Here is a 22,757-nt window from a genome sequence, read left to right as displayed (position 1 = left end):
AAAAAAAAAAAAAAAAAAAAAATGAACACAATCACATCAGAGGAGACACAGCAGGTTGAGTTCATCTGCAGCATGGAGTCCACCTCCCCGGCACCTACCCTCACTTCCTGTTTGCAGACACTTCCTTGGGTTTTTCCTCCAGCAGGGAAGTGGCCCTGTCTGGTGAGGCTGCTGTGCTGTCTTCCACAGAAGTGACTAAGAGCTGAGAGGCTGGGGAACTGGGGAACCGGCGTTGCAGGGGCTACAAGGTGACCTTGGTTCTGAGTGAGGTCACTGGGCATTCCCATGCAAGAACCTCTCTTGGGGGCAGCTGGGCCTCCCCTTCTGCAGAGAGGAAATAGGCCCAGAGAGGGGAAGCAAGGAGCTCAAGATCACACAGCAGACAAACTGAACAGCTGGGTTGAGAATCCAGGTGTCCTGAATCCTATGCTGGGTTCCTGCTGCCCCTGGGTCTGAGTAGAGCCCGTTTCAGCCCCTCCCTCCTGCCTCTGCTCTCAGTCTGGACAGTCCTGGCCCAACTCTTTTTTTTTTTTGATAGGGAGTTTTGCTTTTGTTGCCTAGGCTGGAGTGCAATAGCGTGATCTCGGCTCACTGCAACCCCTGCCCCCGCGGTTCAAGCGATTCTCCTGCTTTAGCTTCCTGAGTAGCTGGGATTATAGGCATGCGCCAACATGTCTGGCTACTTTCTGTGTTTTTAGTAGAGATAGGGTTTCGCTACTTTGGCCAGGCTGGTCTCGAACTGCTGACCTCAGGTGATCCACCACTATGCCTGGTTAATTTTTTTATTTTGATAGAGACAAGTTCTTGCTACATTGCCCAGGCTGGTCTCAACAACAATCCGCCCGCCTCAGCCTCCCAAAGTGGTAGGATTACAGGCATGAGCCACTGTGCCCAGCCCTGGGCCAACTCTTTAAAGAGTTTTATGAAGTCAGAGGTTTCTTTCCTTTTTTTTTTTTTTGAAATGGAGTTTCACTCTTCTTGCCCAGGTTGGAGTGCAATGGTGCGGTCTTGGCTCGCTGCAACCTACACCTCCCAGGTTCAAGCGATTCTCCTGCCTCAGTCTCCCAAGTAGCTGGGATTACAGGCACCCGCCACCACACCCAGCTAATTTTTGTAGTTTTAGTAGAGATGGGGTTTCGCCATGTTGGCCAGGCTGGTCTCGAATTCCTGACCTCAGGTGATCCACCCACCTCAGCCTCCCAAAGTGCTGGGATTACAGGCTTGAGTCACTGCACCCAGCCATCTTTTCTTTCATTATATATATATATAAAATGAAATGTATATACACATATGTGTATATACACATACACACACGTATACATATATATGTACATATATTATGTGTATATATACACACACACACACACACACACACACATATATATATAGTTTTTTTTTTTTTGAGATGGAGTCTCTCTCTGTCGCCCAGGCTGGAGTGCAGTGGCGCGATCTCGGCTCACTGCAAGCTCCGCCGCCCAGGTTCCCGCCATTCTCCTGCCTCAGCCTCCCGAGTAGCTGGGACTACAGGTGCCCGCCCCCTCGCCCGGCTAATTTTTTGTATTTTTAGTAGAGACGGGGTTTCACTGTGTTAGCCAGGATGGTCTCGATCTCCTGACCTCGTGATCCGCCCGCCTCAGCCTCCCAGGCTGCTGGGATTACAGGCTTGAGCCACCGCGCCCGGCCAGTTTTTTTTTTTTTGAGACAGGGTTTTACTCTGTTGTGTTGCCCAGGCTGGAGTGCAGTGGCATGACCACAGCTCAATGTGTCCTCAACCTTCCTGGGCTCCAGTGATCCTTCTACCTCAGCCTACTGAGAAGCTGGGACTACTGGTGCATGCAACCACACCCATCTAATTTTTATATTTTTAGTAGAAGTGCAGTTTCACCATGTTACCCAGGTTGATCTTGAACTCCTGAACTCAAAGGATCTACCCTTCTTGGCCTCTCAAAGTGCTGGGATTACAGGTGTGAGCCACTATGCCCAGCCATAAATAAATCACTTTAGAAAATAAAGAAAAGAGCCGGGTGAAGTGGCTCATGCCTGTAATCCCAGCACTTTGGGAGGCCGAGGCGGGTGGATTGTTGAGACCAGCCTGGGCAACATAGCAAGAACCTGTCTCTACCAAAATAGAAATAAAAAAATTAACCAGGCATAGTGGTGGCACACCTGTAGTCCTAGCTACTGAGGCTGAGGTGGGAGGTTTGCTTGAAGCCAGGAGTTTGAAGCTGTGGTGAGCTATGATCACGCCAGTGCACTCTGGCCTGGGCAACAGAGCGTGACACCATCCCTAAACACAAAAAATAAACAGGAAAACTTAGAACGTGGCAAAAGCAGAAAAATTAAAATAATATGTTATACCCCTTCCCCCAATGTAACACTAGGGATTAAAATAATTGAACTAATAACATTGTGTATATTTTAATAGAAAACAAAATGAAAGTATTTCCAGACCTCCGAGGCTTTGGTGAGAGGCGGTCTAAGGTTGGGGTTGAAAACATGGACTCAAAATTTTCACTCTGCCGTTTCCTCTTTGGGTGACCATGGGTCAGTTATTTAACCACTCTGCCTCAGTTTCCCTTTTGCAGTTAGGATAGGAATAACAGCCATCTCACAGGGTTGACTTGAGGAGTAAATGAGGAAATGTATAAACCTGTGTTTAGCATGTATTTAGATTAGTTTTTTTTTTTTTGAGACAGAGTCTCGCTCTGTCATCCAGGCTAGAGTGCAGTGGCACAGCCTTGGCAGACTGCAGCCTCTGCCTCCCAGATTCAAGCGATTCTCATGCCTCAGTCTCCCAAGTAGCTGGGATTACAGGCATGCACCACCATGCCTGGCTTAATTTTTGTATTTTTAGTAGAGATGGGGTTTCACTATGTTGGCCGGGCTGGTCTGGGATTTCTGACCTTAAGGGGATCCACCCACCTTGGCCTCCGAAAGCGCTGGGATTACAGGTGTGAGCCACTGTGCCCAGCCAAGATTAGTATTCTTATTACTTCTTATGCCATTGATCAGCGTTTAGCTGGCTTCCTTTGAATTGCAATTCAGCCTTAGCCCACAGCCTTCCTTGTGACCAAACCTGAATCTCTCTCTACTGGGCTCTTCTCTGGGACTCTGTGGTGGGGGGTGGGCGGGGGGTGCGGGGAGCTGTTGGTGGTGCCCAGCTCACCATTTGTTGGCCCTCTCTGGGCAGCCTGGTAGGCAGGGGCAGCCCTGGTGGGCCCAGGTTACCGTGCTGAGCGTGGGCACGGGCGCTCCCTTTCCCTGCAGGGATTCTCATTGATGAAGGTACAGTTTATGGCAGATAGTCCCTTGTCTGTTATGCTGCCTGTATTGTCAACCTCGTGATGTATTTTCATACTTTCTCTAATAAATCTGCCTTTTGTAATAAAAAAAAAAAAAAAGGTACAATTTGTGCCTTTCATACAACTTGGCCCCTAAATGCAAACCATTTTTATCCCATCTGCTGCTTAAGCAAAGGAAACAGTGATGTGTTCCAACTCTGGAGGCAAAGCTGACTGTTTGACTCCCCCAGATGGTCCTGGACTGTACTTTCTGGGCAAGTGGAGGCATTTCAAGAGTGACTTTGACTAGCCTTGACTTTTTTTTTTTTTTTTTGAGTCTCGCTCTGTCGCCCAGGCTGGAGTGCAGTGGCGCGATCTCGGCTCACTGCAAGCTCCGTCTCCCAGGTTCATGCCATTCTCCTGCCTCAGCCTCCCAAGTAGCTGGGACTACAGGCACCCACTGCCACGCCCGGCTAATTTTTTGCATTTTTAGTAGAGACGGAGTTTCACCGTGTTAGTCAGGATGGTCTCGATCTCCTGACCTCGTGATCCGCCCACCTCGGCCTCCCAAAGTGCTGGGATTACAGGCGTGAGCCACCGCGCCCAGCCTGACTAGCCTTGACTTTTTACCAGACTGGGTAACTTTGGAGCCTGCCCCTGGCTGAGATGTTGCGGTGCTGTGCTGAGTGTTCCGCTGTGCCACCACGCTCAGTGGGTGCCAGTGATCCTGGGCACAGCAGATGGACCCCCGCCCTGGAGGAGCTGCAGCCTGCTCAGGGAGCCAGGGCATGATTGAAGGAAGCCCAGGGGCCGTGCGAAATCAGAAAGGGGTTGGGGAGTAATGTCAGGATGAAGTCCAGCTTCTTCGTGTGGCTTCTAAGAGCCTCTCCCCAGTCAGCTGGAGCCACTCCTGGCACCAACCATAGTGTTGTTGAATTTCTTTGGTTTTTTTTTTTTTGAGACAGTCTTGCTTGGTCGCCCAGGCTGGAGTGCAGTGGTGCGATCTCTACTCACTGTAACCTCCACCTCCCGGATTCAAGCGATTCTCCTGCCTTAGCCTTCTGAGTGGCTGTGATTTATAGGCGCGCACCACCACACCCAGCTAATTTTTGTATTTTTGGTAGAGACGGGGGTTTCACTATGTTGGCCAGGCTGGTCTTGAACTCCTGACCTCAAGTGATCCGCCCACTTCAGCCTCCCAAAGTGCTGGGATTACAGGTGTGAGCCACCGCGCCCGGCCTGAGGAACTGAGTCTTAGAGGAACCCAGGGTGGTTGGGTTTGTTCTGGTGAGGGGGTGTGCAGGCCAAGTTCTGGCCCCCCATGCCCACCTGGGGATAGGCAGGACAGCTCCTTGTCAACCCCAAGGAGGCAGCCCCTTTTCTGAGCTGTCAGGCCAGCATCATGTGGCTCCTTTCTTTTCCTTTCCTTCACCTCTTCTACCCTGGTGGCGGGGAAGCTGCTAGTGCAGCCACACGTGGGTGCTGTGTTCTGTGATCGTACTGTTGCACCATTGTTCGGATTGGCTATGTGCAGCAGGAGTCACTCTCCCCATCTGATGGAGGTTCAGTGAGATTCAGTGACTTGCCCTCAGCACTTAGCTGAAAACTGGAGGTGTCCCCGGGTCCGCGTGAAGTGGGAGCCAGCTCCTGTCCCACTGTATGAGGTGGTCTGCCTTAAGGTGATGGCTACAGGTCTCAAATCTTCGGCCAGGTTGGGACCTCCTGGGACTCCAGGATCTCCACCTGCTTCAGGGCCCCTTTCCCATCTCTTGGCAGCTGGTGTCTCACCACCCAGAAAGGGCCTGGCACCCTGTTCCCCGCCATCTGTAGCACCCACTTCAGCGGAACCGGAAGATGTGGCTCAGGTAGGCAGATCCCTGGAGAGGTGGGAGGGCCGGGGGTGGAGGGGGTGAGTTATGTGGACAGCTATCATTGCAGTGACTGGGTCATGTGAGGAAGTTAGCCCTGACAGTGTTCAGAGGGTGCTTGTTCTCTGTCCCTGCCACACTGGCTTTGGGAACAGGTGTCCCTGACTGGGGCAGTGAGGCATGGCTCAGGAGGCCAGTCCCATTCTGTGGGCAGGGAGCCCTACCTCCTTCTCCAGGGCTCAGGTGGGGTCAGGAGATGCCAGCTCTGGCAAGGGGAGAGAGGGCGGTCCACAATGCTGATTTCACCATCATGGGACTGTCAGGAGTTACACACGTAGTAAAGCAAAGATTCCCCTTGATTCCTGTGGAGACAGCTCTGAAATTCCCAGCTTGATTTCCTTTAATTCTCTCAACAACCCAGGGAGGTCAGCATTATGGGCCCTGATACTCAGATGAGGAAACTGAGGCTTAGTGAGGTTTAGTCATTTGTCCAAGATTACTCAGCAAGGAAGTGGGGGCCAACTGCCAGTCACCTGTTTGAAGGGCTTAGAGGAAATGACACCAGCCGTTCACATCTGGACAGCACCTTACAGTGTATAAAGGGCCTTCCCCTCCTGCTTCCATCCGCTCCTTGCTGGAGGGAGCTAGCCCAGGGTGGGGTCCCCATGAAGGTACATGGGGCCGAGGCTGGTGGGGGTTATACAGTTTCATTCTGCAGGGGGGACCCAAGCCCACACTCAAGCAGCTTGCTCAGGTTCACTGAGCTTGGACATAGAGAAACTGGGATTTAAATCCATGGCAGTTCTAGGAGAGAACAGAAAAGGCAGCTGAAGTGGGCCTGGGAGGACAGGAACCTGTCGGGGGGCTCCCCAAAGGGGAGGAAGAGGGGGCAGGAGCCGCCAAGGGGAAGGAGCTGCACAGCCAGGAGCTGCCTTCCTTGGGGGAAGGAAGCCTCAGAAACCGGAAGTCAGGATTTTCGTGTTTCCACACTGGCTCAGTGACCTTGAACAAGGCTTTCCCCCTTTCTGGGCTTTGGCTTCCTCACCTGGGAGACAGTGGCAGCCTCCTGCCCTCTGCCCCTCCTGGGGCCCTGATGAAGTCCATTTCCACCACGAAAACTGGTGCACACTTGAGTGACGGTGGCCGTTGGAGGGAGGGAGAGGGACGTGACGTGAACAAGATGGCTGGTGACCATGTCCTGCTTCCAACCTCCCCACCTCGTTCTCTGCAGGGCGAGGAGCTCTCCTCAGGCAGCCTGTCAGAGCAGGCCACCGGCCAGACCCCCAGCAGCACGTGCGCGGCCTGCCAGCAGCATGTGCACTTGGTACAGCGCTACCTGGCTGACGGCAGGTTGTACCACCGCCACTGCTTCCGGTGAGTGGCCAGGGCCGCCCGTTACCCCCGAAACCAGGGAGGGTGCTGCCATGGGTTCAGCACACACAGTGCGCCAGGCACACCTTGCCAGGCCCTTCGCACCAGAGCCCCTGGCTTATCCCCATTTTACTGATGAGCAAATCAAGGCTTAGTGAGGGGAAAAGCACTCGCTCACCCACATGATTCGAGACGGAAACAGGGCTAGAGCACAGGGGTTCTCCTTCCAGCGTCCAGGCTCTTTGAGGATTACTGGGTGATGATGAAGGAGCACTTTAAAAGCCACGTGTACTTTAAAAGCCATTGAAAATTAGCCGGGCGTGGTAGTGTACACCTCTAATCCCAGCTACTTGAGAGGCTGAGGCAGGAGAATTGCTTGAACCCGGGAGGCTAAGGTTACAGGGAGCTGAGATCACGCTACTGCACTCCAGCCTGGGTGACAGAGCAAGACTCTGTCTCAAAAAAAAAAAAAAAAAAAAGACCATTGAAGAAAGAAAATAAAATATTTGAGCTGGGTGCAGTGGCTCATGCCTGTAATCCCAGCACTTTGGGGTGGGTGGATCACGAGGTCAGGGGTTCGAGACCAGCCTGACCAACATGGTGAAACCCCATCTCTACTAAAAATACAAAAATTAGCTTGGCGTGGTGGCGGGCGCCTGTAATCCCAGCTACTCAGGAGGCTAAGGCAGGAGAATTGCTTGAACCCGGGAGGCGGAGATTGCAGTGAGCCGAGATCGCGCCACTGCACTCCAGCGCGGGCAAAAAGAGCGAGACTCCATCTAAAAAAAAAAATGAAAAAGAAAAGAAAATATTTTAGCTTAAAAAATTTTTTTTTGGTTGGGCATAGTGGCTCACACCTGTAATCCCAGCACGTTGGGAGGCCGAGGAAGGTGAATCACCTGAAGTCAGGAGTCTGAGACCAGCCTGATCAACATGGTGAAACCTCATCTCTACTAAAAATACAAAAATTAGCTGGGTGTGGTGGTAGGCACCTGTAATCCCAGCTACTCGGAAAGCTAAGGCAGGAATTGGTTGAACCCGGGAGGTGGAGGTTGCAGTGAGCTGAGATCACACCATTGCACTCCAGCCTGGCCGACAGGGCGAGACTCTGTCTCAAAAAAAAAATTTTTTTTTTCTTTTAAGATGGGTGTCACTATGTTGCCCAGGCTGGTCTCAACTTCCTGGGCTCAAGTGATCTTCCTGTCTCATCCTCCCAAGTAGCCGGGACTGTAGGCATGTGCTTCCATACCCTGCTTGAAGTTTTAAAAAATTACATTAACAACTTGCTTTAAGTGTATGGCTTCCAAGGGAAGCCAGATTTTAAGAGTGATATAAGCGGCAAGAAAAGTACAAAAACTTAAAAAATTAATGAAAACATTTTATATGTTTCAAAAATGAAACCAAAAGAGGAAACTGAATAGTCAAGGGAAGCTGGCAGTGGTATCATGCCCTTGATCTGGTTGAGTGTACCGCTGAGTGGGGGACAACTGGTGCTGGAACCCTGGAACCTGATTGCAGAATTGGGGTGTCATGGGGAAAAATCTCAAGGAGGGAACAGACTCTACCAACACAGTCACATCTGGCCACCAGGGCAGTGTTTTAGAAACTTTTTACAGGCCGGAGCTGGGTGTGGTGGCTCATGCCTATAATCCTGGCACTTTGGGAGGCCGACGTGGGAGGATTGCTTGAGGTCCAGAGTTTAAGACCAGCCTGGGCAACATAATGAGACTTCATCTCTACAAAAAAATTAAAAAAAAAAAAAAAAAAGACCGGGCATGGTGGCTCACGTCTGTAATCTCAGCACTTTGGGAGACCAAGGTGGGTGGATCACAAGGTCAGGAGATCTAGACCATCCTGGCTAACACGGTGAAACCCCGTCTCTACTAAAAATACAAAAAAAATTAGCCAGGCGTGGTGGTGGGCGCCTGTAGTCCCAGCTACTCGGGAGGCTAAGGCAGGAGAATGGCGTGAACCTGGGAGGCGGAGCTTGCAGTGAGCTGAGATCACGCCACTGCACTGCAGCCTGGGCGACAGAGTGAGACTCCGTCTCAAAAAAAAAAAAAAAAAATTAGCCAAGTGTAGTGGCACACACCTGTACTCTTAGGCACTTCGGAGACAAAGGACAGAGACAGGAGGATCACTTGAGCCCAGGAGTTTGAGGCTGCAGTGAGTTATGACTGCACTACTGTACTCCAACCTGGGTGACAGTGAGACCATGCCTCAAAAATAAAAAGAAACTTTTTATAGTAACTCCCAGTAAAAAATACACTTGACACTGTGACTAGATGTAAATATTTACCTGAAATAAAACTGTGTAAGTAGAGGCACAGCTGGAGTAAGAGTTTCACAAAGCACTATTTGGCCTTTCTTGTATGATACAGTCTTATACATTGTATATTATTCTATTTCATTAACAAAACATAGCCGGGAGCGGTGGCTCACGCCTGTAATCCCAACACTTTGGGAGGCGTAGGCAGGTGGATCACTTGAGGTTAGGAGTTTGAGACCAGCCTGGCCAACATGGTGAAACTCCGTCTGTACTAAAAATACCAAAAAAATTAGCCAGGCATGGCGGCAGATGCCTGTAATCCCAGCTACTTGGAAGGCTGAGGCAGGAGAATCGCTTGAACCCGGTAGGCGGAGGTTGCAGTGAGCTGAGGTCGCACCATTGCACTCCAGCCTGGGCAACAAGAGCGAGACTCCATCTCAAAAAGAAAAAAAAAGAAAAAGAAAAGAAAACACAAAACACCACCTGATTGGGTAAAACCCACCGCTTTATTTTCCTGAGCCACTCCTGGATGCAGCCATTCACTGAATGCCACCTCTCGGGGGGACCTTGGCTTCTTCCTCTTGCAGCATAAACTGAAGGCATGTTTCACAACTTCTGTTGCTGATTTTGTGTGATTTTGTGATTTTATTGTTCCACTATGCTTCTGACAGTTACTGTTTTCTTTATCCTCTGAGAAGTCTAGAGTATGAAGCCTGGAGCTTGGCTGGCAGTTGGGAGGAGGGAAGGGAGGAAACAGCCCTGGGTGCGGCTGGAGGGGTCGCCAGTGGCTGGGCCTGGTTGCCTGGCTAAGTGAACCCCTGTCCTGTCCCCTGCTAGGTGTCGGCGGTGCTCCAGCACCCTGCTCCCTGGGGCTTATGAGAATGGGCCTGAGGAGGGCACCTTTGTGTGTGCAGAACACTGTGCCAGGCTGGGCCCGGGGACGCGGTCAGGGACCAGGCCTGGGCCTTTCTCACAGCCAAAGCAGCAGCACCAGCAGCAACTTGCAGAAGATGCCAGGGATGTTCCAGGAGGCAGCCCCAGCTCCAGTGCTCCTGCAGGGGCTGAGGCTGATGGACCCAAGGCCAGCCCTGAGGCCCGGCCCCAGATCCCTACCAAACCCCGGGTTCCTGGCAAACCACAGGAGCTGGCTAGCACCCCTGCAGGCCGCCCCACCCCCGCCCCCAGGAAGGCCTCCGAGAGCATCGCCCCAGCACCCCCCACGCCCCGGCCCCGCTCCAGTCTGCAGCAGGAGAACCTGGTGGAGCAGGCTGGTGGCAGCAGCCTCGTGAACGGTGAGCAGGGTGCAGTCGGGGCAGGGTACACTGGGTGGCAGTGCACTACTGAAGTGTGTGTGTCTGGGAGTGTTTGTCGGCCCCTCTCTGTCTGTGCTGCTGTGTACTGTGCTGTGTTGGGGACTGTCTGTGTTTTTGAGGTTGTTATTATTTATTTATTTATTTATTTATTTTGAGACAGGAGTTTTGCTCTTGTCCCCCAGGCTGGAGTGCAGTGGCGCGATCTCGGCTCACTGCAACTTCCGCCTCCTGGGTTCAAGGGATTCTCCTGCCTCAGCCTCCTGAGTAGCTAGGATTACAGGCATGCGCCACCATGCCCGGCTAATTTTGTGTTTTTTGTTTTTTGTTTTTTTAGTAGAGACGGAGTAGAGACAGGGTTTCTCTATGTTGGTCAGGCTGGTCTTGAACTCCCTACCTTAGGTGATCTGCCTGCCTTGGCCCCCCAAAGTGCTGGGATTACAGGCGTGAGTCATGGCGTCTGACCTATTATTATTATTTTTGAGACAGAATCCCACTCTGTCACCAAGGCTGGAGTGCAATGGCACAATCTCGACTCACTGCAACCTCTGCCTCCCGGGTTCAATCAGTTCTCCTGCCTTAGCCTCCTGAGTAGCTGGGATTACAGGCTACCACGGCCTAGCTAGTTTTTGTATTTTTAGTAAAGATGAGGTTTCACCATGTTGGCCAGGCTGGTCTCGAACGCCCGACCTCAGGTAATCCACCCGCCTCAGCCTCTCAAAGTGCTGGGATTACAGGCATGAGCCACTGTGCCCGGCTCTTACTTTTTTTTTTTTTTTTGAGATGGACTCTCACTCTGTCATCCAGGCTGGAGTGCAGTGGCACGATCTTGGCTCACTGCAACCTCTGCCTTCCAGGTTCAAGCGATTCTCCTGCCTCAGCCTCCCAAGTAGATGGGACTATAGGGGCACACCACCATGCCTGGCTAATTTTTGTATTTTTGGGTAGAAACGGGTTTTCATCATGTTGGCCAGGCTGGTCTCAAATTCCTGACTTCAGGTGATCCATCTGCCTTGGTCTCCCAAAGTGTTGGGATTACAGGTGTGAGCCACCGTGCCTGGCCTGTTTCTGAGGTTATTAATTCCTGCCACAAATGCTGAGTTCCTGCGGCCTCTGCTGTGCTGTATTCTCCATGCTGGGACGGTGCAAAGAAAACAGACCCAGGCCCCATCCCTATGCTGCCTTCCTCTGCATGCGCTCTTTTGCATCTGTTTTTGTGGGCTTTAGTTTCAGGGTGGGTAGTAAGTGCCACTCCAAGTGTGCCCGTGTGTCCCCGAGGTCTCTGGGACTCTGCACATTGGTGTCCTTCCTGTGTGTCCTGGCCCATCCACAGGCACACCGCAGGTGACGTCCAAGCCCAGCCTCTATGCTTGCCCATGTCTGGAAGGGGAGACCTCAGGGGCTTGGGGGAGAGCAGAGGGGTCAGGTGGGCCCCGGAGCCAGTGTGAGCTGCAGTGGAGACCCCTGGCTCATTCTGTGGGTGCATTCTCCCCCATCCCCACATTGTAAAATGCTCCCAGATGACCTCCCCGGGTTTCAGTGAGCTTGTGGGATTGAGACTCCTTGTATAAGGCTGCTGGGCAGCCCTTATCATTCCATTAGGGAAGGCATTGGTGGCCACGGGGTGAGAGACTCCCAGGGTCACCCTGCGACTTGCACCAGAACATTCTGTTTGTTCAACTCTCGTGGAGGCTGGCTCTGAGCTGGCCGCTGGGGACACAGAATACTGTTCAGGCCTATCTGTGCCTTCAGGGCGCTCCCAACGTTGAGGTGGAGACAGGCACAGAGGCACGGGTTTCAGTGGATTGTGGAAGTCTTGTGAAGTTGGACGAGGGGAGCAGGGGCTGTTGTGGGATTCGTGGAGGACACTCAGGAGTCCGGGACTTCCAGGAGGAGGTGGCTCCTGGGCTGAACTGAGATGATGTTTTCCGCCCACACTGGGGGGGTGTCTGAGGGGATTTGGGTTGCGTCTTCTCAAATGAAATGCAAATGGGATCTCAGGTGGCCTGGCCTTGACCCCTGACTGTTCTCAGCCACCTGGGTGCTTATCTAATTTCCATGGGCTGGGCTGGGGAGGTGCGAGGGTGTAGGAGGAAGGCGGGGTGCTCCTGGGGAGGCAGCTACTGTGGCTGGCTCCCTGGGTGCCCACCTCCTGCTGCCGATGAAGGCCTGGCTCACTATCATTTCCCATGTAGGAAGACTGCACGAACCGCCTGTCCCCAAGCCGAGGGGGACACCGAAGCCATCTGAGGGGTATGTTGATCCCTGAGGGGCGTTCCTGCTTCAGAGGCCCTGGTAGTGGGAATTGGGGTACTCTGGGGCCGGGTGGGAGAGAGGCTTCCTGTGGATGAGCAGCGTGGGGCTCAGGAGGGGAAGGAGAGCTGGGCCCACACCCCCTCTCCTGAGGCTCACCCTGGGATTCTTGCAGCCACTGCCCGGCCCCCTCCCCAGGCGCCTGGTCCTGTGGGCAGTACCCGGTGCAGGCAGCCACCTCTGGTTCCCGTCATCTCTCCAAGCTCCTTTTCCTGTAACGTGGGAGGCCTAGCCTTGATTATAGAGTTGATTTGAGGCTTAGCAGCAGAGTATAGAAAGACCTGGAAAAGCTCAGCTGTAGTACCTGTCCCTCAGGTCCTGCAGCACAGGACCCTGCTTCACGTGGCGGACATCTACTTCAGCTGTTATTTGGGGGCCACCCTTTTCCCCTATGTGGTCGGTCTGTAGGGAGCCAGGTGGGCCATGGCTGTGCCAGTTATTAATGTTTACTGAGCCCCTGGCACTCAGCAGGTGCCCTGGTGCCCTGCCCAGTGCTGGACTCCGTAGCTCACTGCATCCTTACACCAACCCTGTGAGGCAAGGATTATTAAGGTCCCCATTGAGTAGAAGGAGAGACTAATACAGAGGGTGAGCAGGTGACTTTCCCAGGTTACATGGGTTGTAGATGACAGAGTCCCTCGTCGATCCTTTCCTGGGCTGGGTTAACAGCAGCTCTGTGACTTGAAGGTTCACATTCTCTGGGCCTCAAGGGCTGTGACTGTAACAGTCCATTTCAGACTGGCCCCATGGTGCTGGGGGTGGGAGAAGGGAAACGGCCGTTTCTCATTCCCATTTGAAGTGGCCTCAAAACTGTCGAGAGAGAGAAGGAAGCTGACCCCTTGCCTCTGCTAATGGTTTCTGCTGCCTCCCCCCTCCCTCCAGGACACCAGCCCCCAGGAAGGACCCCCCATGGATCACGCTGGTGCAGGCGGAACCAAAGAAGAAGCCAGCCCCACTTCCCCCAAGCAGCAGCCCTGGGCCACCAAGCCAGGACAGTAGGCAGGTGGAGAATGGAGGCACTGAGGAGGTGGCCCAGCCAAGCCCAGCGGCCAGCCTGGAGCCCAAACCCTATAACCCTTTTGAGGAGGAGGAGGAGGAGGAAGAGGCTCCGGCTGCACCCAGCCTGGCCACCAGCCCTGCCCTGGGCCACCTGGAGTCCACACCGAAGTCCCTGCACCCCTGGTACGGCATCACCCCTACCAGCAGCCCGAAGACAAAGAAGCGCCCTGCCCCCCGCGCTCCCAGCGCATCCCCACTGGGTAAGTGCCTTTCCTGGAGCTCTCCTGACAGTCGGAACTTGGGGATGGGGCCCGGGCCTGGGGTGGGGGTGTGGTGAGGCAGAGCCTCCCAGGCCGGGCACCGCGTGTTTCATGGGTGACCTCTCATTTAATCCTAGAGCAAACCTGTGCGTAGGTATCATCACCTCCACTTTGCAGGTGAGGAGACTGAGGCACAGAGAGGCTAAGTAGTTTGCGTAAAGCCTCTCAGTGCTTAAGCTGTAGAGGCAGGATTTGAACCCACGGAGTCTGGCCTGAGTCCATCTCTTCACCCTCCCTGTCATGTTCGTTAAATGTGCTGTCCATTGGTGTGCTCAGTGCAGCGAGGGGCTCACGGAAAGGAGGGGTTTGCTTGAATCCTAACTCCGTCACTGTCGCTGCAGTTCCTGAGTGACCTGGGCTCTCACCTGGCCGTGCGTGATCAGGTGTAATGACTCTGACTGTCCCTGAGTCTGTCTGTAGTCCTCCATGTGACATGGTGGCTCAGCTCCAGGCTGCTGGGCCTCCTCCACCCAGTGCTTATCCCCTCACCCAGGCACGCTGGAGTTTTTGGCCCTCACCTTCTCCCAGTCTTCTGATACCCTGAGCTGGGTTTTTGGTCCTCACCTTCACCATGGCTGGGTCTGGCCGCCTCTGAGAGTCCCATGGGACCCCCTCACACAGTGGGGCAAGAGCCTGCCAGAGCTGGCAGAGGCAGGTGCTCAGGGGGTCCGAGTGGAGCCCTGGGAGCCCAGCGGAGGCTGGCCTGTCTAGGTGGAGGTGATGGACAGCTTCAGGGGAGCCCTGGGAGCCCAGCGGAGGCTGGCCTGTCTAGGTGGAGGTGGTGGACAGCTTCAGGGGACAGCAGAGGGGCGTGAGCTCTAGAGTCAGATACAGTGGATTCAATCCCAGCCCTTTCTGGGGTGAGCGTCCTCACCTCTCTGAACCTGTTGCCTCATCTGGAAAATGCAGATAATGTGTTTGGAAGCATCATATCTGTCAGCCACAAGGAGAGAAATTGGTGCCCGGCAGTGCCTGTCCCAGAGCTGGTGGCTCTGGGACACAGCGAGGGCTGTGTGCTCCTCCCCCCTGCCTCCGCACTGCAGATCAGGGGCAGAGGAGGGGCCGCCTCTCTTCCTCTGGCATTCCCAAGGTGGTTTTGCTGTGGGTGCCTTCATGGGGGCTGTGGGGAGTGTGGGGAAGTGGAGGCAGCAGGCAGAATGCAAGGTGGGCGGGGCAGGATGGACTCCGGTGACTGGATGCACCTCACAACTTCCATCCCGCTGGGCGTTTGCTGTTCCCTGGGCCTTGGCCCTGTCTGGATGTGGAGGGCTTGGGTTTCCAGGGCTGCCTGCGGCTCTGTTGAGAGTGGAGCTGAGAGGTGGGGCTGGAAGCCCCTGTGGTGCTCCCCTTGTGAGGTGTCCTGGTGCTCGTCTGCACAGCTCTCCACGCCTCCCGCCTCTCGCACTCGGAGCCGCCCTCAGCCACACCATCGCCAGCGCTCAGTGTGGAGAGCCTGTCATCCGAGAGCTCCAGCCAGATTGCAGGTGGGGAGCTTCTGGAGCCGCCAGCTGTGCCCAAGAGCTCCTCAGAGCCTGCTGTCCATGCCCCTGGCACCCCTGGAAACCCTGTCGGCCTCTCTACCAACTCCTCTCTGGCGTCCTCTGGGGAGCTAGTGGAGCCTAGAGTGGAACAAACGCCTCAAGCCAGCCCTGGCCTTGCCCCTAGGACCAGGGGCAGCCCAGGTCCCCAGCCAGCCAAGCCCTGCAGTGGCGCCACCCCAACACCTCTCTTGTTGGTTGGAGACAGGAGCCCCGTGCCTTCCCCTGGAAGCTCGTCCCCACAGCTGCAGGTAAAGGTGAGTACCCACTCACTCTCACTAAAAGTGATATCCTCTCTAGTGGATGCGGGTCTGGTCTTAGGGCAGAAATGTCCAGGGCCTTTTCTTTTTTTTTTTTGAGATGGAGTCTTGCTCTGTGGCCCAGGCTGGAGTGCAGTGGCGCAATCTTGACTCACTGCAAGCTCCACCTCCCAGGTTCACGCCATTCTCCTGCCTCAGCCTCCCGAGTAGCTGGGACTACAGGTGCCGCCATCACGCCCGGCTAATTTTTTTTTTTTTTTTTGTATTTTTAGTAGAGACAGGGTTTCAACATGTTAGCCAGGGTGGTCTCTATCTCCTGACCTCATGATCCACCCGCCTTGGCCTCCCAAAGTGCTGGGATTACAGGCGTGAGCCACCACGCCCGGCTGTTCAGGGCCTTTTCTATCTTTGCTGGCCTCTGATTTCCTGAGTGGCTTTGGCCAGCCTATCTACCCATTACCCACTCTGTTCATTGAGGCACAAACCCATCTGTCCATCCTTCCATCCATCTGCCAGAGCTCCCACCCATCTATCCACCTGTCCACACGCATAGCCTTCCAGGTCTTAGGTATCAGGGGCCCTGTTTGCCTCCCATCGCCTGCACTGGCCTATTTGGGTTCCATTCACCAGCCACTAGTCATCCTGTATTGTCTGTCCACTCTTCCATTCACTCAGGCTCTACTGATGCCAGACCCTGGGCAGAGTTGTATTAAAACCCTGTACTGGCCGGGCGCGGTGGCTCACACCTATAATCCCAGCACTTTAGGAGGCTGAGGCAGGCGGATCACTTGAGAATAGGAGTTTGAGACCAGCCTGGCCAACATGGTGAAACCTCATCTTTACTAAAAATACAAAAATTGGCTGGGCGCGGTGGCGCAAGCCTGTAATCCCAGCACTTTGGGAGGCCGAGACGGGCGGATCACGAGGTCAGGAGATCGAGACCATCCTGGTTAACACGGTGAAACCCCGTCTCTACTAAAAAATACAAAAAACTAGCCGGGCGAGGTGGCGGGCACCTGTAGTCCCAGCTACTTGGGAGGCTGAGGCAGGAGAATGGCGGGAACCCGGGAGGCAGAGCTTGCAGTGAACTGAGATCCGGTCACTGCACTCCAGCCTGGGCGACAGAGCGAGACTCCGTCTCAAAAAAAACAAAAAAAAACACAAAAATTAGTCAGGTGTGGTAGTGGGCGCCTGTAATCCCAGCTACTTGGGAGGCTGAGGCAGAATTGCTTGAACCTGGGAAGTGGAGGTTGCAGTGAGCTGAGATCCGGTCACTGCACTCCAGCCTGGGCGACAGAGCGAGACTCCGTCTCAAAAAAAACAAAAAAAAACACAAAAATTAGTCAGGTGTGGTAGTGGGCGCCTGTAATCCCAGCTACTTGGGAGGCTGAGGCAGAATTGCTTGAACCTGGGAAGTGGAGGTTGCAGTGAGCTGAGATGGCCCACAGCCTGGGTGACAGAGTGAGACTCTGTCTCAGAAAAAAAAAGACCTTGTCTTTGGCCTCCAGGGGCTCACGATCTGCTCAGGGAGATAGGCGTAATGGTCGTTTTGGAAGGTGACCCATGGTAGGGCACAGAGCAGAGGGGGTGACTCCCTTCTGCAGAGACCTGGGTTTCCCTGCCATGGAACAGGGGAGATGGGGTTTCTGAATGCCTCCCAAGTGCATGGCTGCCTGGGCTCCCCAGGTCATGTGGACATTGTGGTCCCTTGTCTCCAAGGCGCTCCCAGCCAGGTCAGGGGGAGGGGTTGTAATGAGCACGCTGCTGCGTGTGGAGTTTGTAGTGGGCCGGGGGTCAACCCCCAACAGGCAGAAGGACCGCTTTCCTGGATGCTTCCGCTGTGTGCCATGGGGGAGTTTACCGAGCAGAGCAGATGTGGCCCTCTCCTGTCCTTCTGCTCCCTTGCTGGGCTTTGTCTTTTCTTGGGTGACATGGGTGTGGGGAGGGTCTGGCTAGGCACCCGTCCAGGCTGCTCCTGTTCTACATATGCTGTGTGCTGTGGGCTCACCTATTTCTCAGCCCCATACTGAGAACCTGGGGATTGCCTGGGCTCAGGACTTTCCTCTGGGCACCTAGTTCATGAGGGGCCTCTCTTGCAGCCACAGCCCGTTCGGAAGGCCCCATGCTCTGTAGGCCTCTGAGCTCCCAAGGCTTATCTGGCCCCAGGTAGAGGGTGGCAGGATGGCCTTTGTGGGGCAGCTGAAATTGTGGCCTGACCCTGCCCATGTGCCTCAGACACCACTGAACCTTCCCTGGCCCTGGCAAGAGCCTCTTGGGCACTGCTTCCGGCTCTGCCTCCCATCTGCTGTGTGTCCTTGAGCAGGCCCCATTCTCCTCTGGGCCTCGGGCTCCCACACAGGTGGTGAGGGGCTGCCTGGCACTAAGTGTCCTGAGTGCTCGGAAGGCTCCTTGGCTCCTTGGTGGTAGAGGGCACGGGGGTGGGTCAGCTTCGGTTTCTCTTGTTTTGTGTCCTGGGCTGCGTGAAGATTGTTCTGAAGTTTTGAGGCTGAGAAAAGGCTGAAAACCTTTGAGGGGCTCAGGGGCTTTGGGCTGCTTGGCTCTGCCGGCCCCTCTGGGTGTGTTGGAGGGGGCAGAACCCCAAGTGTACCTCCTTGTGGGGAACCCCTGTCCCACTGTCACCTCAGGATTAGGAGAGAATTTCAGAGGCAGTGGGGGCCTTCGGGTGCCACCCTGGGTCATTGCGTAGGTGCTGCCCTGTGGGAGCCAAGCCCTGGCTCCTTGCTGTGCCCAGCCTTGGGCCCTGGCACCCTCCCTGCTTCAGAAACCCCAGAGCAGCCCCCACCCCGAAAGCCTCTCTGCCTCGGCTGGCACAGACCTCCCCCTGCTCTGCAGCTGCCGAGGGAAAGCTGGGTCAGTGCTTCTTGGAGCGTCCCAGGTCTCAGGTGAGGCCTCTGTAAGGGGCTCACAGTGATGCCTGTTTCCCATGAGCTGGGAAGAGTGGTTGGGAAATAGTGACATTGCCCATGTGGTGGGCAGGGCCTTGCCATGTCCTGGTGGTGGGGCTGCCCCAGCTGTGCTGGCCTCAGAGAGGGCAGGGGTCTCCCCAGAGGCACGGAGGAATGCAGAGCCTGGGCTCTGGGTGTGTGGGTACTGGGCTGGGCAGCAGAGGATGAGATCTTTCTCTGGCAGGGAGGGAGGTACCCTCTTACTCTATCTGCTGGTCAGGCGCTTCCTGGCTGGGTGACCCTGGGCGAAGAACTTCACCTCTCTGAGCCTCAGAGTCCCCACTGGGGAGAGGGTGGTTATGAGGCCCGAATGAACTACCATAGCTCTGTCTTTCCCTAAACCCCATGCCATTCTGTGCCTCTAGGGAAACCCCTGCCTTCTCTGAGGCTAGCACAGCCAGGCACCCCCACCACTGGGGCACAGTAGGGCACTGCCTACCACATGGGCAAGGTTCTAAGCACTACCCCTCAATGCTAGATGGCTGCCCAGGCCCTGAAACAGACAGATTCCCATCCCAGCCGGGGCTCATGGGAAGTGTGTGGCCGTGAGCAAATGACTAACCCTCTCTGAACTTGAGTTTACTCAGCTGTGAAATGGGCATTGTGATACCCACTTGGCAGGGTGGTCGGGGGAATTCAACACGAATGTATAAAAAGGCCAGGTGTGGTCATCCCAGAACTTTGGAAGGCCCAGGCAGGAGGATCACTTGAGCCCAGGAGTTTGAGACCAGCCTGGGCAACAAAGTGAGACCTGTCTTTACAAAAAAAAAAAAAAACAAAAAACCAAAAAAACAAAAAATTAGCCAGGCATGGTGGTACGAGCCTGTAGTCCCAGCTTCTCGAGAGGCTGAGCTGGGAGGATCGCTGGAGCCCCAGGAGGCTGAGGCTGCAGTGGAGCCGTGGTTATGCCACAGCTGCACACCAGCCTGGTGACAGAGTAAAACTATCTCAAAAAAGTGTAAAAAGTATCCAGTGCAGTAACTGACAGGCGAGAAGAGCCCTGGAAATAGAAAGTTTATTGAATGACTCAGTGCATCAGAGACGGAATTTGAGGAGACCGTCTCTTTGCCTGGGTCCTGCTGGCCCTGGAGTGCTGGCCTGCTTTCCATGTTCCCAAATATCAGGCTGCTGGGGTCTCACGTGCCCTCTTCCCAGACTCACCCTGTGTCATGTCTCCTTGCCTTTAGTCCTCCTGCAAGGAGAATCCTTTTAACCGGAAGCCATCGCCTGCAGCGTCCCCAGTCACAAAGAAGGCCACCAAGGGTTCTAAGCCTGTGAGGCCACCTGCCCCAGGACACGGCTTCCCACTCATCAAACGCAAGGTACCAGCTTGGAGCCCCCTGAGACCAGGCTGGCCTGGGCTGGCATCTGCCACTCCGCAGCTGCAGGCTTCCCCTGGGACTCTAGGGAGGCTGGCTGGCTGGGCAGCTGGCCTCAGATGCTCAAGAGAGCGCTCTTGGGTGGCCCAACTTGAAGGTCTAACTTGCAGCCCGGAGAGATTTGGAGCAGATCAGCCCTTCACCACCAAAAGCAGTAGGTGGTGCCTTTAATTTGTTACTAACAAGTTCAAGTATCAAACACTCATGATACGCTGCTACTTAAGCTGATTAGAGTGTTCTCAAGTTTATCTCTGTAATAAGGTCACTCTCACTGACATTGTGATAGCCTTTCTGGAGTGGCAGAGAGGAGGCGTTTCTGAAGGGCAGGGAGTCATGCCACCTTCTGGTGTGTCTGTTGGTGCTGGGACCAGTGGCATGCAGGGTTGTGGCTGTTCCCACACTGGCCCCTTCCCTACACTGGGACCCTGCCTTCTAACCATGCTGGGGTCGGGGGCAGGCCCCGGGCCCTGGAGCCACCAGTGGCCAATGCTGGCCAGAGAAGAGGGCAAGGCTCCTGGCAGCAACCAGGCAGGGGAGGGCTCGGCTGGCCGTCAGGTGACCAGGAGCTGTTGGGCAGGTCCAAGCTGACCAGTACATCCCCGAGGAGGACATCCACGGAGAGATGGACACCATTGAGCGCCGGCTGGATGCCCTGGAGCACCGTGGGGTGCTGCTGGAGGAGAAGCTGCGTGGCGGCCTGAATGGTGCGGGAGCGGCTGGGAGGGCCTGCTGGGTGGGGCTGGGGGCAGGAGCCTCTATTCCCTGGGGAACTGAGCCAGGCATGGCAGCCAGCCCTGGCCTCAGTGGGTGTCTGGCTTCCAGAGGGCCGTGAGGATGACATGCTGGTGGACTGGTTCAAGCTCATCCACGAGAAGCACCTACTGGTGCGGCGAGAGTCCGAGCTCATCTATGTGTGAGTCATCCGCTCGGGGCAGCCCTCCCTGGAATCCGTAGAGCTTAGAGCTGAGAACCCTTACCCTCTTCCCTCATCAGTAACAGCACAGGGCAGGGCAGCCGGGGCTCGGGCAGAATTGTTAAGAGTCACCTTATTCCCACCTCTAGCTTCAAGCAGCAGAACCTGGAGCAGCGCCAGGCTGATGTCGAGTATGAGCTCCGGTGCCTCCTCAATAAGCCAGGTGAGCGCAGCCACTGGCACTCCCCTGGCACCTGCCCCGGGGCCTGGTGATATGGAGGAGTGGGGGAGCGGGCAGACAAAACCCCAGTGGGATGCACAGGCAGACTAGGGACAGGGCCAGAGGAGGAGGTGCGGGGCAGGGCTGTCTGGGTCACCCCTGAGGATGGGAGAGACTGTAACAGGCAGTAAGCTGGCCGGGGCTGCATTGGAGAGGGAACCGCACAGACAGTGTGGGTTGTGGACGTCCGTGATACCAGGGACAACGGACTCTCAGTGAATGAAGATCAGGCCCAGGACCAGCCCAGCCTGATGTGTACATGGGTCAGACTGTTCCTTGTTCTGCTGCTAACTTGCTATGTGACCTTGGGCAGGATTCTTAGCCTCACTGAGCCTCAGTGGCTTCAAGTGTAAAACGGGAATGAAGGTCCCCACCTCCTTGGGTATTCTTGGGACCAGAAGACCGTGGACGTGGACTGTGTACCCTCTGAGGGGCTGATGGCTGACGGTTACCATGTGGCTGAGTTGGGGTTTGGTGAGGAGGGCTCCTCACACGCCATGTGACAGTGGAATGCAGTGAACCGCAGCTGCAGGCAGAGACCCCAGGACTGTGGAGAGCCCAGAGTTGGGAGCCAAGGCTTTTGACCACTTTCTTATGGCTCAGGCATGGTGCCAGCCCTGGGCAAGTGCCATGTTGACAGATGGAAAGTGGAGGGCCAGAGAGGTCAAGGGACTTGGCTGTGGGTGACGGGGCTGGGCTTCCATCCACATCTCTGATCTGGGGCTGTCCCTGCACACACAGCCCCTCCAGACTGTGGGGATGGTGGCAGGGAAACTGTCCACTGACTGGGGAATTTGGGAGGCTGGAATGTCCCAGGGGAAGCCACAGAATGTCCCAGGCTTCTGCTGCCTTGTGTGAGTCACTCCCAACTCTCCAGGAGGCTGGGGCGCAGTCACCACTCGGATCCCACAGCGGCGCCCTGTGGCCAGAGTGGGCACGGCTCCTCTGCCTCCCTGGCTAGCCTGGCCCCGGGCTTACTGGGGCTTCTCCAGCCCCCATGTGGTGGCTGTGCGTCCTGGGCTTGTCAGCCTGTCCCGGATGTTGCTTTTGGAAGGGTGAGGCTGGTGTATGAGGCCCCGAGTCCAGTACACCATGAGGGCCATTGCTTGGGGGCATCAGGCTGCTGGGTTCAAGTACCAGCTCCACTTTCACTGTGTGGCACTGGTCAGAGATTTCATGTCCCCGAGTCTCCGTTTCCCCGCACGTAGACTGGGGACATAATGTACCCAGACCCCAGATATGGGAAATGGCAAAGTGAGATTCAAACTTCGGTGATGATTTGGAGGCCCTGCTCTGTCTCCAGAACCAGGTTGGGCCACCTGCTCCTCAGTTTTGGCAAGGTGAGGCCATGGGGGAGAGGGGCAGTGGCCAAGGGGGCTTCAGGATATTTATTTATTTATTTATTTATTTTGGAGGGGTATTTATTTATTGTTATTATTATTTTTTTTTTTTAATTTTTTTTTTTGAGATGGAGTCTCGCTCTCTCACCCAGGCTGGAGTGCAGTGGTGTGATCTTGGCTCACTGCAAGCTCTGCCTCCCAGGTTCATGCCATTCTCCTGCCTCAGCCTCCCGAGTAACTGGGACTATAGGCGCCCGCCACCACGCCTGGCTAATTTTTTGTATTTTTAGTAGAGATGGGGTTTCATCATGTTAGCCAGGATGGTCTCGATCTCCTGACCTCATGATCCA

At 55.0% G+C, this 22,757-nt stretch overlaps 1 protein-coding gene across 1 annotated transcript in view; it reads left to right on the top strand.

The window, feature by feature from the left end:
• The window catches only part of MICALL1 (MICAL-like 1), a 43,264-nt gene that overhangs the window by 12,335 nt on the left and 8,172 nt on the right, over nucleotides 1-22,757 (top strand). The window contains exons 5-14 of the mRNA XM_011979131.1: nucleotides 5,058-5,146; nucleotides 6,381-6,523; nucleotides 9,627-10,081; nucleotides 12,295-12,352; nucleotides 13,295-13,671; nucleotides 15,111-15,526; nucleotides 19,683-19,817; nucleotides 20,452-20,578; nucleotides 20,697-20,787; nucleotides 20,937-21,010. Of these exons, the coding sequence (XP_011834521.1) occupies nucleotides 5,058-5,146; nucleotides 6,381-6,523; nucleotides 9,627-10,081; nucleotides 12,295-12,352; nucleotides 13,295-13,671; nucleotides 15,111-15,526; nucleotides 19,683-19,817; nucleotides 20,452-20,578; nucleotides 20,697-20,787; nucleotides 20,937-21,010 (1,965 nt within the window). The remainder of the gene's footprint in view (nucleotides 1-5,057; nucleotides 5,147-6,380; nucleotides 6,524-9,626; nucleotides 10,082-12,294; nucleotides 12,353-13,294; nucleotides 13,672-15,110; nucleotides 15,527-19,682; nucleotides 19,818-20,451; nucleotides 20,579-20,696; nucleotides 20,788-20,936; nucleotides 21,011-22,757) is intronic.

This window comes from Mandrillus leucophaeus, unplaced genomic scaffold, assembly GCF_000951045.1.
Source record: "Mandrillus leucophaeus isolate KB7577 unplaced genomic scaffold, Mleu.le_1.0 Scaffold2, whole genome shotgun sequence".
NCBI lineage: Eukaryota > Metazoa > Chordata > Mammalia > Primates > Cercopithecidae > Mandrillus > Mandrillus leucophaeus.
Note: the sequence above shows the minus strand (reverse complement) of the source record. Positions and strands in the feature narration are given on the sequence as shown.